The 17603-nt window shown below is 39.4% G+C and overlaps 1 protein-coding gene across 7 annotated transcripts in view; it reads right to left on the bottom strand.

Moving 5' to 3' along the window:
* Window positions 1–17603, bottom strand: part of LOC102256355 (24-hydroxycholesterol 7-alpha-hydroxylase) — a 70814-nt gene that overhangs the window by 30961 nt on the left and 22250 nt on the right. For 4 of the 7 annotated variants that reach the window (XM_014535354.1, XM_014535351.1, XM_014535352.1 and 1 more), the window contains exons 7-8: window positions 15887–15977; window positions 13003–13035 (exon numbers count right to left, since the gene is read on the bottom strand). In XM_014535354.1, coding sequence (XP_014390840.1) covers window positions 13003–13035; window positions 15887–15977 — 124 coding nt within the window. The remainder of the gene's footprint in view (window positions 1–13002; window positions 13036–15886; window positions 15978–17603) is intronic. The other 3 variants (XM_005860938.2, XM_014535353.1, XM_005860937.2) reach the window with 1 other exon arrangement.

Raw genomic sequence — 17603 nt, 5'->3', positions numbered from 1 at the left:
CTTCATTGGTGGAGATTTCCTGGAAGTTTTAGGATATCTTCCCTTTTATTTTTCCTAGACACTCTGATTTTACTAATGTCTCTCACCTTTGCTTTCCCTCCATCCCACACCGCAACAGTAACTTGCTCCAGGCTCACTTTGCTCTAGTGTCTAGGACAGTGGTCAGCAAACTCATTAGTCAACAAAACCAAATATCAACAGTACGACGATTGAAATTTCTTTTGAGAGCCAAATTTTTAAAAGTTAAACTATATAGGTAGGTACATTGTTATTAACTTAATTAGGGTACTCCATAAGGCTTAGGAAGAGCCACACTTAAGGGGCCAAAGAGCCACATGTGGCTCGTGAGCCTCAGTTTGCCGACCATGGGTCTAGGAGATCTGTCTGCCACCAGAACTACTATTCCCAGAATTCCTGGGGCTCCCCGTGCTCTTGGTTTTCCTTTCCTGCTTTGTCTCCATCTCATGGCCTCCCACTCTGCCAAGTCCTCCAAGCCGCCAGCTCTCTCTCTCTCTGCTCTCTGTCTGGCAGCTGGGGAGCCAAGTTCCCCAAGACGCTCCACTCTCCACCAGCTCTCCTGCTCTACTCTCCGCCCAGCACCTGTATATGCAAATGAACCCGCCATCTTTGTTGGGTTAATTTGCATACTCACTCCTGCTTGGCTGGTGGGCATAGTGGAGGGATGGTCAATTTACATGTTTCTCTTTTATTATATAGAATATTATCTTTTATTTTATTTTTCTGACCTCTTTATTACTTTTTAGAAAAAAGGAGATTTTATAAAAGTTATTATTAGAGTAATTGAATTATAAAGTGCAAAAATGTTTTGTGTTATGTAATATAGAAAGAAAAGCTTCTTTTGAGTTGAATGTAATATTTAAAATCTATTATGACCTATAAAAATATGAGAGCTGTAGACTACTCTTGGAGAACAAATGTTTTGATAAAATATTTTTAGTTTCTCAAAACCCAGTGTGATGTGGGAAAAGCAAGGTAGTATTCTTGGATTATTCAAAGAAAAAAAGGAAATATGCTAAGTTTTCAAACAACATCTTTAGGTTAAAGACCTTTCTTATTATAACTCTTAGAAAAGGCTCTGTACTCATACTGTGCATATTTCAATGCACATCTGTGGTTTGTTCCAAATTAACCCGCCATCTTTGTTGGGTTAATTTGCATACTCACGCCTGTTTGGCTGGTGGGCATAGTGATGGGATGGTCAATTTACATGTTTCTCTTTTATTATATAGAATATTATCTTCTATTTTATTTTTCTGACCTCTTTTTAGAAAAAAAAGAGATTTTATAAAAGTTATTATTAGAGTAATTGAATTATAAAGTGCAAAAATGTTTTGTGTTATGTAATATAGAACGAAAAGCTTCTTTTGAGTTGAATGTAATATTTAAAATCTATTATGACCTATAAAAATATGAGAGCTGTAGACTACTCTTGGAGAACAAATGTTTTGATAAAATATTTTTAGTTTCTCAAAACCCAATGTGATGTGGGAAAAGCAAGGTAGTATTCTTGGATTATTCAAAGAAAAAAAGGAAATATGCTAAGTTTTCAAACAACATCTTTAGGTTAAAGACCTTTCTTATTATAACTCTTAGAAAAGGCTCTGTACTCATACTGTGCATATTTCAATGCACATCTGTGGTTTGTTCCCCCAGCGTTTTGACTCTAAAATTAGGAGGCTTCACTTGGAAGCATGCCAAGTTCATCATCAAGTGCGCGAGAACCTAAAGCCACCCAGGACCAGTGCAGAAGACATCTAGGGAAGAAATCATGGGTGATTTCGGGTAAAATTCAGAGATTGTTGTTTAACCATGGGCATAAATGCAATGAAAGTCAAACCAAATATTAGGATATTTGAAATCAAATAAAAGAAGTAACAGAGTAACTATAAATTATATTTGTTAAGGTTATATAATGGATTGAAATTCTATTATTTCACCCACTTATTCACTCAATAGAAATTTGCTTCATATCTGTCACATGCTAGCCTATGCACAGGTGCCATAAGAGGCAGGAAGAGAATAATATTAATTTATTAACCACCTAACGTCACAGATACTTTGGGCCACTTCATTTATTTCTTATAACTCTCTGCCAGCGATCAAGCCTCAGAGAGATTATTGTGTGGGAAGACCAGCCCCTGTGCTTCAAACCCATGTCTTCCTACATTGGAAACCCTTGCCCTTGATCACTGTGTTCCATCACTTCCCCTCAGAGGAGAAAGGAAGGAGAAAAATACAGCCATTGCCTTAAAGGAGCATGGACACAAGGACCCAACATCTTATCTAGATATAAATAACCATAATAGAAGTTTCATGAGAGAGGATTCAAGTGGCAGCTGTGTTCATCGCCTCCTGACTAGGACTGGAGTTTCAGCTACTAGTAAGCCTGCAGGGATGAGTGAGGCTCACCCAGGCAGAAAGAAAAGGCACTTACATACCAAAATTAATCATAAAAATATGATTTCTTGGACTTAAAGAAAATAAACACAAATAAAATACAATCATCAAAGTGTGAGAGGTGGCTATTCTGGTGCCTTAATATTTAAGCCCCTGTCCCTTACACACACACACACACACACACACACACACACACACACACACACGTAATATAAAATATAGAAAATCTCTTTCTATAGTCCTGGGGTAATATTACATAAGGACTTAACTAATAATTTGGGGGGAATAATCCATGTTTTGAAAGAAAAGAAAAGGAATGGTAGATATCTGTTGTGTCATTCAGACCTTTTGAGATATATTCTAAAAACACTGAATCAGCCCTAACCGGTTTGGCTCAGTGGATAGTGCGTCAGCCTTCGGACTGAAGGGTCCCAGGTTTGATTCCGGTCAAGGGCATGTACCTCGGTTGCAGGCACATCCCCAGTAGGGGGTGTACAGGAGGCAAATGATTGACGTTTCTCTCTCATCAATGCTTCTAACTCTCTATCCCTCTCCCTTCCTCTCTGTAAAAATATATCAATAAAATATATTTAAAAAGAAAACACTGAATCAGAAGGTGAGGTTGCAAAGTGGGGTTGAATACCGAGGGCCCCTGTGCTTCCCACAAATGAAAGACAGATGTAGGTGCTACCAAGGGACACATGGAAAGATGAAGAAAAGCAAATAATAAGCTCCACTGAAATGTAAACAGTGCATCCCTCCACATCCCTCCACCTCTTTCTTTACTTTTGAAAGCATGGATTCTCAGTTCTGTTTGTTGTTCTCTGCTGTGAGTTAAGCTTTCCTTTGCAGAGGCTGCCTTTTTATATTCACAGAACAGCTTGTTTAAAATACTTAAAGGTGTATGCAAAAGGTCACAGTACACATGAAGAATGAACGTGGGACAAAAATGCATGACATAAAGGTTGAAAAATAAAGAAACTGATGTAATAACCTTAAGCAATGATTCCTATCAAAATTCGGTCAGGAAATTCGCTTCCAAAATTTTATGATAATTTATTTAAAAAGTAAAAGTCAACTAATAAAAATTAGTGTTTATTTTAGACTGTTATTAGGGAAATTATGTAATCGCTTAAAAAAAAAAGCATTTCTATGAATTCTACTAAAAAATAACGAAGCAATGAGATCAACTGTAGAAAGAGATTAAGGGCAAGAAACTAGTTTCCTGGCTTATTTTCTCAACCATAGACCTCAAGAAAAACTTCTGAAAAAAAAATCCATTTTTAGAGAACAGAAACAAAGCTAAAGAAAAATAGTAAATAGCTTATATCCACAGGGGAATAAAATCAGTATCTTACATTCTTTCCTTCATTTCAGAAATTTTAAAAACTTGAATATTTTAAGTAATGTCCAAAAGTTCAATTTTTAAAAATTATACCTCTATTTTATGCCAGGAATATCCTATATAATAAAAGGCTAATATGCAAATAGATCAAACAGCGGAACAACCAAACAACTGGTCACTATGACGTGTGCTGACCACCACGGGGCGTGTGTGGAACATTGCCGGTGTTGGTTGCAGTGGGATGGTGGAGCAGGTGAGCAGGGGCGCCAGACCAAGATGGGGTGTTCTGGTCACTGTCATCGAGTGAGCCTCCGGTGGTTACTGAAAGTTCTTTGCTCCTGTGCACCACAGTCCTGCCTGGCACTCGCACCTGCTGCCAGCGCCGGCCCTGCTCACACCCACTGCTGGCGCCAGAGCTGCCACTCACACCCACTGCCAGCACCAGCCCCGCTCACACCTGCAGCTGGTCCTGTCCCGATCGCTCGCACCATCAGCGGGTGCGATCGGTGGCTGCCAGTCCTGCTCACCCCGAAGGCTTCTCCACTTCCCCCTGCTCCTGAGGGGCGATCGGGGCAGCAGCCACCACTTGCACCCATGGATGGCGCCAGCCCCGCTCGTACCCACTGCTGTGTTCCGCACCATCAGTGGGTGGGAGCAGTGGCAGTGGGAGCAGGGCTGCTGGCAAACAGGGGACTGGGGGCCATGGTGGGAGGGGCAGGGCAGGGGCACGGAGGATGAGCCAAGACATGCCCCTGTGCTTACCACAGCCTCGTGGCCCACAGTTCCTTTCAAGGTACACAAATTCGTGCACTGGGCCCCTAGTATTCTTATATTTAAAAAGTTATTGGTTTTTTTTCTCCCAGAAGAAACCCATGTTCACTGGGAAAGGTTAGTATACTGCAAATAGAGAGAATAGTGGATAAAATGTACTGAAATAGATAACATCGCTTATAATAAGCTTTATATCTCAAAAGACCTTACAACAGTTATTTATAGGTAGTGAGAACATGCTGGTTACAGATTTTTGGAAATTTTCAGTGAGATTTTGTTGACTTGTTTCCCAAATGGGAAAAGCAATAAACCCCTTTCTACAATTATTCTTTTAAATTTGATAAAGAAATACTGTGAAACTGATCTTTGAGTATTTAAAGGGCAACTTAATTTTAAATTGTGTATAAAGACCCCAATGACCTTTCCCTTCTCCAAATATGTATTACCCTCTATCCCTGCAGACTAAGAGATAGTGGGAGAAATGCCCAGGACAGAGGGAGACCAGAATTGAGAAACAAAGAGTAGCAGAAATAGGAAGAGAGAAATGAAAGAGAATTAGTGAGTAAATAAGGTCACAGAGCTAAGCTGGTTAAGCAAGATGCACATTCGAGGGACTTAATTATCTACACAACAAGACCCAGGTTTTTCATAATGTTGCAAATTATGTCTGTGGCTGGACCTTCCCCATTGACATGAGTAGGACATGGATGCAAAAGATTCTACAGAGTGTGTTAAGAAAGGGAGAGGCTTTATAAAAAATTTATATATTTTTTTAATTGATTTCAGAGAGGAAGGGAGAGGGAGAGAGAAATAGAAACATCAATGATGAGAGAAAATCATTGATCGGTTGCCTCCTGCATACCCTCTATTGGGGATGGGATAGAGCCCACAACCCAGGCATGTGTCCTTGACCAAAATTGAACCTGGGACCCTTAGTCTGAAGGCCAACACACTATCCACTGAGCCAAACCTGCTAGGGCAAGAAAGGGAGAGGCTCTTTGAAGAGCAGACTGATGTTTAGCAGAGGGGAGTGGGGAGGGAGGATGGATGAAAAAGGTGAAGGGAGTAAGAGGTACAACTTGGTAGTTACAAAACAGTCATGGGGATGTAACATACAGCATAGGGAGTATAGTCAATAATATTGTAATAACTATGGATGGTGCCAGGTGGATACTGGAAATATGGGGGTGGGGGACCACTTTGTAAAGTATATAACTATCTAACCACTATGCTGTACACCCGAAACTAGGACAGGGAGAGACCAGAATTGAGAAACAAAGAGTAGTAGAAATAGGATACTGAATGTAAACTGTAATTGAAAAATACAATTTAAAAAATGTACTTGTTTTCAACTTGTTGAGCTGAGCCATGTTTCCCATCTCTAAGAATTAAGGGAATAATAAACTGATGAGCCATCAAATAAAAAGGGAGATGCTGTTTTGGTTTTAAGAAGGGAGTGACAGAAAGGTCACTAGGCAGTGAGGCCTGAGGAATAGAACAGGGCTTCACTTGCATAGGAGAGTTGAGCTTTTAAAAATGCAGCCTAGCCCTAGCTGGTTTGGCTCAGTGGATAGAGCGTCAGCCTGCGGACTCAAGGGTCCCGGGTTCGATTCCGGTCAAGGGCATGTACGTTGGTTGCGGGCACATCCCCAGTAGGGGGTGTGCAGGAGGCAGCTGATCGATGTTTCTCTCTCATCGATGTTTCTAACTCTCTATCCCTCTCCCTTCCTCTCTGTAAAAAATCAATAAAATATATTTAAAAAAATAAAAATAAAAATGCAGCCTACCATGGAAGAAGGCCCTCCAATCTCCAATCCTCCTTCCCCTCCTCCCTTCTCCCTGCCACCCTGCCTTTGTCCTCCTCCCTCTTGCAGACGTCCTGATCTGATTCTGATCCTTCTGCATATAGTACAGGGCGACTCTGGATTTATGGCATCTGAAGACATAGAATGGGGGTTTATTGGGCACCTAAAGTAGAGAGTATATATAATTTCTTAACACACACACACACAACAAGAGGGAGGGAAGAGGGAGAGAGATGAAAAAGGTAATGAATTAATGAAAGAAAAGAGCAGAACAGATCCCTGGAGGTTAGCTAGGTCCTGCTGTCTCATTCAGATATCTCACAGAAACCTCTGGAATGTGAAGAAAGGGCTGATAGAGAGAGGTCCAGTCAGGCAAGCTCCAGAGGTGAGAACACGAATGCAAAAGATAAGCTGCGTCCACCCTTCTCGGAAACACATGGCTTGCTCTACCTTATCAAGCAAACAGTAAGCTTACAGTGCTGAAAACCTTCCAAAAAATCAAGTTAAAAAACAGTATTCTGTGTTATCTACCAAATATTTCTTTCATAGAGAAAAATATATACGCGGGGTTTGTTTGTTTACAAAAGATTAATTTCATTATTGTGCACGTACATTATTGTGTATGTGCAATACTGTAAACGTTCTGAGACCAAATTCTGTGAGAAAGATATTAAGTTAAATTTATAGCAAGTTCAAGAGAGAGAAGATGAGAGTAGAGGAATGATTAGGATGTGTGTGACAGCCTACGACATTCAATGCTTTCTAGTTCACCACAGTTCCCTATGAACTCTTTATTGAGTCTGCCCAATGACTGCAGGTTTCTTGAATATAAATTTACCTTAACTGTTGATAGTTGAGAAACTTTTCCCTCAAGAATGTTAAATAGAGTGGAAACATTACTTTTCTCCTCTAATTATTTTTAGCTTTGAAAGAAAAGATTGTGAATTTGCTTTCTGCTGGCAAATGGCAAATAAATAAGGGTTGTGCTGATCCACTAATTTTCCTGTAACAGTTGTGTCCTATTTTTTTTATAGCAGCCTTATCATCGGTGTTAATACCTGGTAGGGCAGGTCTGGCCTTACTAGTTTATGTTTATAATAATTCTGATGCCTACTCACATTTACTTTTCAAATAATATTAAGTCGCTCAGTTCATTTTCCCCCCCAAAATTGGAATTCTCATTATAATTAATTAAATGTATATTAATTCTAAAAGGTTTGGCCTTTAAATTGGTAGACTGTTTTCTTAATTAAGGTTGTTTTATTAAAACATATGATTTTATAAAATGTTAGAATTCCTCCATATAGGTTGTACACCAACCCAATTTCTTTATGCAAGAGAAACACCAGTTACATGAATAGAAAGGACAGATATAAATGGAAAAGAAGATTTAAAAAGCAGCTTACGACACTTGTGGTGGAAAAAGTGTGGGGAAAACAAAGAATAAGCCTGGAGGCTGTCCATGGACTCTGAATACGGGTGAGGCATTAGGGATCACAGCTGCAGCCACATCTCCTTCAATTCTTCCCTCTAACCACAAGCTACTGCCAACTACCTCAGTCGTTTTTGAGCTTTCAACTCTGGTTATTCTGACTTGTCCAGGGTGGGTATGGCTTTTTGGCTAAATCCTTGGTATAGCTAAATCCTTTTGTCTGAAGGATTTAGCATAAAATTTTATTATCAAAAACACATATTCCTACTGTTGGGAAAGACCATCATGTGCGGTCTTTCAACCCAGCTCAGTCACATTAGAATGGCCCTTGAGCCTGGGACACTCCTTCCCAAGAGACGAAGAGCCCACACAGCCTGGGCAGGACTCACCCCCTGGTGTGGGAACATTCTGCCTTGCTTCAGGCACCATGAACACTCTTTTATCTCTGCTTAAAGTGTGTGCAGCGTATGGTACCTGTCCCACACCACTGTTTTATCTGTCCCTCCAGGGGAGGAGGGGAAGGAGTTAAGAATCAACAGACTGACCCTCCCCAACCCTTTCCCATGCACTTATAAAAATATACCAAATTTTATTCTATCAATTCAAGAAAAGTTTAATGCTACTATACCAAGTCAACCATGTAAGATTCCCTTCTGGAGGGAAAATCCTGTTATTTTAAGAAATACTTCTCTCATATATTAAAAATAGGTTATCAGTTTCTCACTTATGGAAATGTAAAATATACCCTGCTTTATATCATAACACTTTTAAGAACATTCCAATATTGAATAAATAAAAGAGTGAGATATTGACCAAATAAGATAACAATGGGTAGATAATAAGACATAAAATAAATTTTGATCTAGAAACACCCTTATAAACTGCATGATGATTCTAAATTTGGATTGTGTTCTCTGGAGAGATGTTGACTCAACTTAAAGATCTTTACCTCAGTCTTTTCTAAAGAGGAAAAAAGATTATCCAAATGCCTGAATAATTCTCCAACAGGACACTGAAAAGAAGAACTGCATCCAAATGAGAAATGTAGAGGATAAACAAAACGGGTTACAGGTGCTGCACTGCGGTGAGAGAATAGGAAGCTTTAATAAAACAGGAAGTGCCAGAGTAGGACCTTCTCCGGGTTTGTACATTTGAAGAGGGATATCAAATAATCTACAGTCACCAGAGGTATCTCTTCCCACCTGCTGAAGCTATGCAATAAGAAAGGAGAGAGTGGGCTGCAGTATCACAAGACACACTTCAGGTGGAGGCAGGAAGTGGTGGAGGAAATGCAGCCCAGCCACTGGGAAATCTCTGGTGGGTGCAAGCGGGGCCATTCAGGTGGAGGCAGGAAGTGGTGGAGGAAATGCAGCCGCTGGGAAATCTCTGGTGGGTGCAAGCGGGGCCGGTGCTGTCACAGGGTGTGAGCGGCAGCTGCTGCCCCAATCACCCCTCAGGAGCAGGGGGAGGTGGAGAAGCCCTGAGGGGCGTTCGGCACCAGCAGCTGGCGCTCACACCTGCTGACAGCGCCGAGTGATTGGGGCTGGCGCTGGGCACCGGCAGCGGGTGTGAACAGTGGCTCCAGTGCCGGCAACAGACGAGAGCGGGGCTGGCGCTGGCAGCAGGTGCCAGTGCCTGATGGGACCATGGCACGCAGGAGCAAAGAATTTTCAGTAACTACCAGAGGCTCACCCTGATGACAGCAATCAGTGCCCTGCCTTGGTCTGGCACTCCCATTCACCTGCTCCACCATCCTGCCATAGTTGATGCCTGCCATGTTCCGCGCACACCCCCTGGTGATCAGCACACATCATAGCAACCCGTTGTTCAGTTGTTCCACTGTTCGGTCCATTTGCATATTAGGGTTTTAAATATATAGACTAGTGGCCCATTGCATGAAGATTCACGCAATAGGCCTTCCTTCCCCTGGCTGCGGCACCGGTTTTCCTCCGGCACCTGGGACCAAGGCCCTTGGTCTGGCCGCAGCAGCAATGCTTGGCTTCTCCGCTGTGGCCGCAGCAGCAAGGATTGGCTTCTCCGCTCCAGCTGCTCCCAGCCTTTATTTTTTTTTTCCAGTTCCTCGAGCAGAGCCCAGGGCGGGCTAGAGGCCTGCATCGCCCCCAGCGACCCAGGCCCCCTACGACCCAGGCCCCAGGCCCCTCCTTGAGTGGAGCCCAGGGCGGCCTGGAAGCCTGGGTTGCCCCTGGCAATCCAGGCCCCCAGCCACTCCTTGAGCGGAGTCCAGGACCGGCGGGAAGCTTGGCTTCCTCCGTCACCGGGGGCAACCCAAACCTCCTGCTCGCTCCAGCTCCGTGGCTGCCGCCATCTTCAGTCGTCTTCAGTCTTTGCTCCATGCCTGCATATGCAAATTAACCACCATCTTAGTTGGGTTAATTTGCATAGTCGCTCTGTTTGGCTGGTGGGTATAGTGGAGTGGCGGAGTGATGGTTAATTTGCATGTTTCTCTTTTATTAGTGTAGATAGTCTCCTAATAATTCCATGAGATGGGCATTCTTATTTTGCCATTATTCCAAAGAGAAAACAGGCTTCAAAAATTTGGTAAATTAAATAAGGATGGTTAATTTGCATGTTTCTCTTTCATTAGTGTAGATAGTCTCCTAATAATTCCATGAGCTGGGCATTCTTATTTTGCCATTATTCCAAAGAGAAAACAGGCTTCAAAAATTTGGTAAATTAAATAAGGATGGTGGGTTTAAACCCAGGAAATCTGATCTCAGTTCTTATACTGTGTTTCTGAGGTTATGACAAGTTATTGAAATAATATGTTGTAATTTATAAATTCAAAGTTAAAACTAAAGGACTAATTTCTAGGAATTATACCCCAAAACTCTGTATCAAAGTAAAATATTCTTTATCAGCTTCTCCATGACATGATAATGTAGGTTGCACTGAAGATCAAGGGATAAAATAAAATTTAGGCAAGAAAATGCTTTACAGAACTCAAAACTCTGAGAAATGCTAGCATTCATTACCACTCATATGGATTCTTGGGTTTGAAATGACTCAGCGTCCCATATTACTGATTAGATATTGGCTGAGGCTAGGGTTCTGCTAACTCAAAAATTCAGTGCAGAAAATTGTCAAAACTTCTTTACATAAAACACTCATGTCCTCTGAACTGTTTAATGGGATAGGAGACAGAGCTGCAAATGAAGGCTAGACCAAGACACTCATCTCTTAAAAATATATCCTGATATTTGTTCATTAAGTTCATTCAGAAAATATCTGTTGAGTAATTTTTTGGTTCTAGGCAGTTGGAGATACTATAGAGAGCACAACAGGCATTGTTGCTGTTGTTGGAGAGATTATGTTCTGGTGAAGGCGGTGGAGGATAAATAAATAAATACACTAATAAATAAATAATCATGCGAATGAAGGAAATAAGGAGTAAGTTGAGCCAGAGCAGCACTGGGGCAGAGCTAGGGAAAGTGTCTTTAGGTAGGGTAAGTCTACAAGTCCTGTCTGAGGAAATGACATTCAAGCTGAATGATGAACAAGTACAAGAGAAAGGTTCCAGGCACAGAAAACCTACAGAATTCACCAGCAGGTACACATCTCCAAAGAAACAACATAAATATTCCTTTTTCTCTCCTAACATCTGCTAGATACCCCCCAACCTGCTTCCACATGACAGAAAAGCAATTCATGAGCTTCCTTGAGAGCACCTTGCACTATACCTCACTCCCCTTCACAGCCCTGGCATTTCTCACAGTGCCAAGTCCATGAAGGGAGGAGTGAAGGCTTAATCCATCTGGAAGGTTTCCTAAAAGAAATCTTAAAACGTATGGTTCAAGGTTATGTCAGCTAAAAAAAGGACTTCAAAAACTCCCTCTTTAGAACCAATGAGAAATATGGTAAAAATGTTCAGGATCACTTTTTCAGAACTCTGAAAATTAACCAAGGGCTTACAGCAATTCAGGGAGTGCTTATCCAAGAAAAATGGCTGAATCATGGTAAAAACAGCAAGCTTAATGACATTTTAGCTTGCCCTATTGCCATCCCCCTCTCTAAAGCTCCACAGTAACCTTGAATATCAATATCTGCAGTCATAGTGCAATCAGTTGCCCTGCAGTCACCAGAGGGGGTAGAATAGGATTGGAACTACTCCGAAGCTTCGTTCCTAGAAAATTATCATTACTTGACCTGTGTGGCAGTCCCCTGGAAAACCCCACTTGCAAGACTGTCTTCATCTGACCTGACTTGGAGCTCCCCAGTGGAAAAAGTCTTTTCCTCCGGGATGTTGGCTGAAAACTTTTAAAGATAATTGTTTAACTTGGCAGCTACCTGAAGCAAGAGATAACAGTTGGGACAAACAACAAGTAAACCCAAAATATTAAAATAAAAAGCTAGGAAATGAGATGTCCTAAGGGCTTTGAAGAGTTCCAGTGCATTCCTGGAAATATGGAAGGCCAGGCACTTGTGTAGTACTGAACAAATGCCCAGGGCTTTACTCATGCTCCGAAAAGATCTGAGAAGTCCCAATGTTTCACCGATAGCTGACTTTGAGGTTCTGTGCAAGCAGGAAGTAAAAGCTAAGGCAGAATTGTCAATTGCCGGCCACGTGTTGAAGTAGGCCTCAACATGCACACAGAGTCCCTTGGCAAAAATGGGAGACTTGTTGGTTCCTAGTGTAAAAATACTCTGCTCAAGTATCGGTTGACCACTAAACTAACAAAGTAGAGACATAAGTGGCCACATATGATAAGGAATACAAACTAAGTTACTAAAACAAACAACAATAAGCAGCAATAACAATAAACCTGAGAGGAGAATCTGATTTCCAGAGTTGCCACATTATGTTATTAAAAATATCCAGTTTTCAGCAAAAATTGATAAGACATGCAAAAGGAAATGTGAAATAAGACATGAAACAAAAAAATACTGACCATACACAGAGAAAAAAGCAATCAATATAAACTATCCCTGAAGAAACTCAGATATTGGGCTTACTAAAAAAGACTTTAGATGGTTTAAATATATCCAAAGAATTGAAAAAGTCAAAGAACTAAGTATCAATAAAGAGATATAAATTATAAACAATAAAGATTAGAATAGAAATAAATGAAGTATAAACTAGAATATCAAAAGAAAAAATAAAATCAAACAAAATAGACAAAACCAAAAGTTAGTTCTTTGTAAACAATACTGGCAACTCTTTAGCTACATTTACCAAGGGGGAGGGAGGAAAAAAAAGAAAAAGAACACATTACCAAAAGGAAGAGGAGAGATGTTTTCCTTGTGACCTAACAGAAAGAAAAAGGATTATGGGGAATACTGTGAATAATTGTATGCCAACAAGTTAAATAACCTAGATGAAATGGGCAAATTCCTAAAAAGTTATAAAACTAAACTCAAGAAGAAATTGATAATGTGAATATGCTTGTAAGTGGAGATATTTAATTTTTTTAAAACCCTCTCACAAAGAAAATCTCTGGACTAGTTTACTTCACTGGTGAATTCTACCATATGGTTAATGAAGAATTAACACCAATCCTTTAAAAATTCTACCAAAAAGAAAAAAATAGAAGAATAGGGAACATTTCTGAAGATATTCTATAAAGCTAGAATTATCCTACTATCAAAACCACCCCAAAACATTGCAAGAAAACTATAGACTAATATCCCTTATTAATGTTAATGTAAAATTCCTCAACAAAATACTAACAAACTGAATCCAGTGATATATAAAAATTATATGTTTTATATGGATTATACACCGTGATTAAGTAGGATTTATCCCAGCAATACAAGGGTGGTTCAACATCTGAAAATCAATTAACGTAAAACATCACAATATAAAACATTATGTTAAGTGAAAGAAGCCAGACACAAAAGACCAAGTATGCAACAGTAGTAGCCTTTGCCCTTAAACTTGTGTTATAAGAAAGATAGGTAAAGTATCTGTGATGGGCTCTAGGGATGAGTTTTGAGAGATGCAGAATTGGAAATTCACCGAGGACATCTCCAAGAAGGAAACAGTGATCTTGTGATAGAAAAGAGCATACAAATGGGAAAACTGCCATCCTGAGTCGGATCCTTGTTCCATGCACTCTAACGTTCTTTCTTGGACAGGATCCTTTGTACGGGTACATGGATATCTTCCTTGATATCAACCACCAAAGACATGTAGTCTCCTCTCACAACATCTAAATTCCTGAGCTCCTCCTATGGCTTATGCATGCGCTGATCCGAACTATAGAAGCATGGCAAGAAATGATTGATATATTTTTTTATAAATCGTTTTCAATTCTACAATAGTGTCATAAACTGGAAGCATTGACATAAGTATACTGGTACTACATTTGAAGGAGCAATTTTCTGTCAAAGGAAAATAATAGGTTCTAAAAATAAACAGATCATGGAGAAGAGAAAAAGATTCCTCTTTCTCCATTAGCACTGTGTTCAATAATTCAAGCTTCAAGCATTGTAGTCATTTAGATTAATGTAATATTTGTGTTGTGGCTTGGGGTCAGATAGGTTTCCCACATTATTCCCACCATTCCCATCTGTACTTTTTTATTTCCTAAAGACCAAGAATTTGGAAAGCCCTAAGTCAGGACAAGGGTCTAGTGAGGAAATAGTACGGGAGAATTCATGACAATCAAGGACACATTCCCTCTCATCATCTGTAGACACACAGGCATGCACATACCGGTGCATTGCCATTAGATTTGTAGATGAAAGCTCCATAAAGGCAGCCTTCTCTTCGATTCTCCACAATATCTCCAAATCTACCTTGTGGGCACTGTTGGTCCTCTGTGAGTGCAATGCTCACCATTTCTAAGATGAGAGCCAGCGCCTGCTGATTCACACTCAAGGCTCAGAACTGTAGGGCTTAGATACTCACATTGGTCAAGCCAATTTGCTTTTTGGTTTAACTCAGCAAGAAGTAGTCAAAGTTAAATTTAAAATTCCAAATAAAATATTTTCAGGAATCATGAAGGGCAGAAGGATAAGTGTTAATTGTCATGATCCTTTTTGTCCTACCATTATATTGTTTTCTTCCCCCAAACCAAGTCATTTGTTACTCTTTTCATATTAGAATACATAATTTGACATATTAGCTAAGTTTTTCTAAATCTACTCCAAAACAAGTCAAATTATGCTGAATAAACAAGTAGCTTAGCCCTCTCCATTCTAGATTATTTCTGCTTTTTAAAACAAATGACAAGAAAAGAATGGAGTCTGAACTAAAAAAGAAAGGGAGCAATTGCTACCTCTGGTTTTAACCCTGACATCTCTAACAACTGTAACTTTTAAACAAATTCCTTTGGTGGTAGAATGTTATCTAATTTCCCTACCCCATTAGTACTGTTATGAAATATATGCACTACGCACCATATTACTTTTATGAAACAAGGAAAATCCTGAATTCCAAAACTACGGATTACTCTTTTCATATTAGAATACATAATTTGACATATTAGCTAAGTTTTTCTAAATCTACTCCAAAACAAGTCAAATTATGCTGAATAAACAAGTAGCTTAGCCCTCTCCATTCTAGATTATTTCTGCTTTTTAAAACAAATGACAAGAAAAGAATGGAGTCTGAACTAAAAAAGAAAGGGAGCAATTGCTACCTCTGGTTTTAACCCTGACATCTCTAACAACTGTAACTTTTAAACAAATTCCTTTGGTGGTAGAATGTTATCTAATTTCCCTACCCCATTAGTACTGTTATGAAATATATGCACTACGCACCATATTACTTTTATGAAACAAGGAAAATCCTGAATTCCAAAACTACGGATTTGTAGCTCAATTGAAGTAAGGGGCCAGAAGACCAGAAGAAAAAGCCCTGCACATTATATATTTAAGTTTACTAGGGAAGTTGGGCAAATCACCATCTCCCTAGAATTTATGTCATTTGGAAAATAAGGGAGTTAGGCAAGGTGACCTCTAAAATCCTTGATAGCAATTAAATTCTAGGGTTTTACCTGATCCATGTAAGTCCTACAACACATAAATTACGTTCAATTTTGGACTATAAGAAATTTATATAAAATTACGGGCTTTTGACTTTGCTCGTGATGTGTAATGAGCACACATTATTTGATGTCTCTTCAATTATGTAATTTATTTCAGCTTTCGTACCTGCTGCACCAAACACAGATGATATGCCTTCCATAATGGCCTTGTGAATACTGGGTTGAGAGAGGATAAATCCAAGTGTCCAAAATGCAATCTTAAAAAGAAAAACATATATCAAAAATTACAACCTTCTTTGAAAGTAAACAAATGCAGACTTAGTATTAGGCTCAAAATATGTAATACTTTCAATAATAAAGATTTTCTAAAAACAAAAAATAAATAAAAGAAGCAAGGAGATTATTTAAATTAAACTTAAAAGCACGTTAGTGAAGAGCATGTTTGAAAACAACTAAGTTTTATGAACAAAAGAGACAGTATTTATCTCTAAGAGGTCCAATTTATAATTTTATTCTCACTGTAGTTTCACTATGTTGTTTATATAGATTAATCTATACAAAAAATGTGAAAAATGGGATTTCTTTTACAAATGTACAATATAAAATATTACATAGGCATACAGTGAATATTTTTTGTTTTGCTTATTTGTTTTGTTAATCCTCACTCCAGGATACTAGTTTTTCCATTGTTGTTGTTGTGGGTTTTTTTTTTTTTAGGGAGGAAGAGATGAAAGGTAAGGAGGGAAAGAGCGAGAGAAACATGATGTGAGAGACACATGGATCAGTTGCCTCCTGAACACACCCCAACCAGGGCCAGGGATCGAGCCTGTAACAGGTATGTACCCTTGATTGGGAATCGAACCTGAGACCCTTCAGTGCAAGTGCCAACACTCTAACCACTGAGCACACTGGCCAGGGCAGGCATACAGTGAATATTTAGAAACAAAAAATTATGCCACTTAAGACTGTTAATCCATGTCCAAAATAAAAACATTTTTTGAGATTTAATTTCCTTGAAATACAAACGAATTGTCAAATCATATATTCTGCAAATGAAACATGGCAATTTAAGTAAACCCCAGATACTATATCTAAAATCTCATAAACTAAATTATGAGAGTACTCCATATAAAAAATGGGGTCCTTTCACACCCTACTGAAGATAATGAGATGCTCAAAAGTTCATAGGTTATTACCGAACGCAGTATTCTTGCAAGTTTTCTCCCCAGACCAAACAGAAGTATTTCAGAGCTTTCCTCATTGTAGTATCATAAAATAAAATTATACTGCTACACATCTCAAAAACTAGCTTTTCTTCAACTCAGGTAAATGTTTTTACTTCTATTTTTAGGTTACACAACATAGAAAACCTACATAAAATCATTTAAAGAAGCTTGAATTTTGCTTCCTTTTTTTTCTTCAGTAAATATTGTATTGTGAAAGAAATTTCATCTAGGAAAACCAGTCCTGAAATATGACCCAGACAACACTTCCTGTCACTTAAGTCTGTCCTTTTTGTGAAGTAACTTGGGGGACCTTAAAATAATTCCAATACTCCCCTCTGTGGTCAAAAGTGGAAGAGCAATTATGTGAAAGGAAGTGCTCCCACAAAGCCAAGTTCAATGCCGCTTATTGTTTCCCCTCTGAGACATTAAACTGCAGGGAAGGGATCCTTGTGTTAAACCCAGGCCACTACAATGGGGGGCCGCTTTCTGTGGCATTTTCCAGATTACAAAAGAATTACTCTAGAGATGAATCATCTAGTGTGGTTTTACAGTAGGAGTACGACTCCCAGAGAGCTCTCTTCTCCTGCCTCCCCACTCAGGCCCATTCTACTATTTTTCATAGATGGAAGAGCTGAATTACTATATTTAATTAATAGT

Source organism: Myotis brandtii, unplaced genomic scaffold, assembly GCF_000412655.1.
Source record: "Myotis brandtii unplaced genomic scaffold, ASM41265v1 scaffold143, whole genome shotgun sequence".
Taxonomy (NCBI): Eukaryota; Metazoa; Chordata; class Mammalia; order Chiroptera; family Vespertilionidae; genus Myotis; species Myotis brandtii.
Note: the sequence above shows the minus strand (reverse complement) of the source record. Positions and strands in the feature narration are given on the sequence as shown.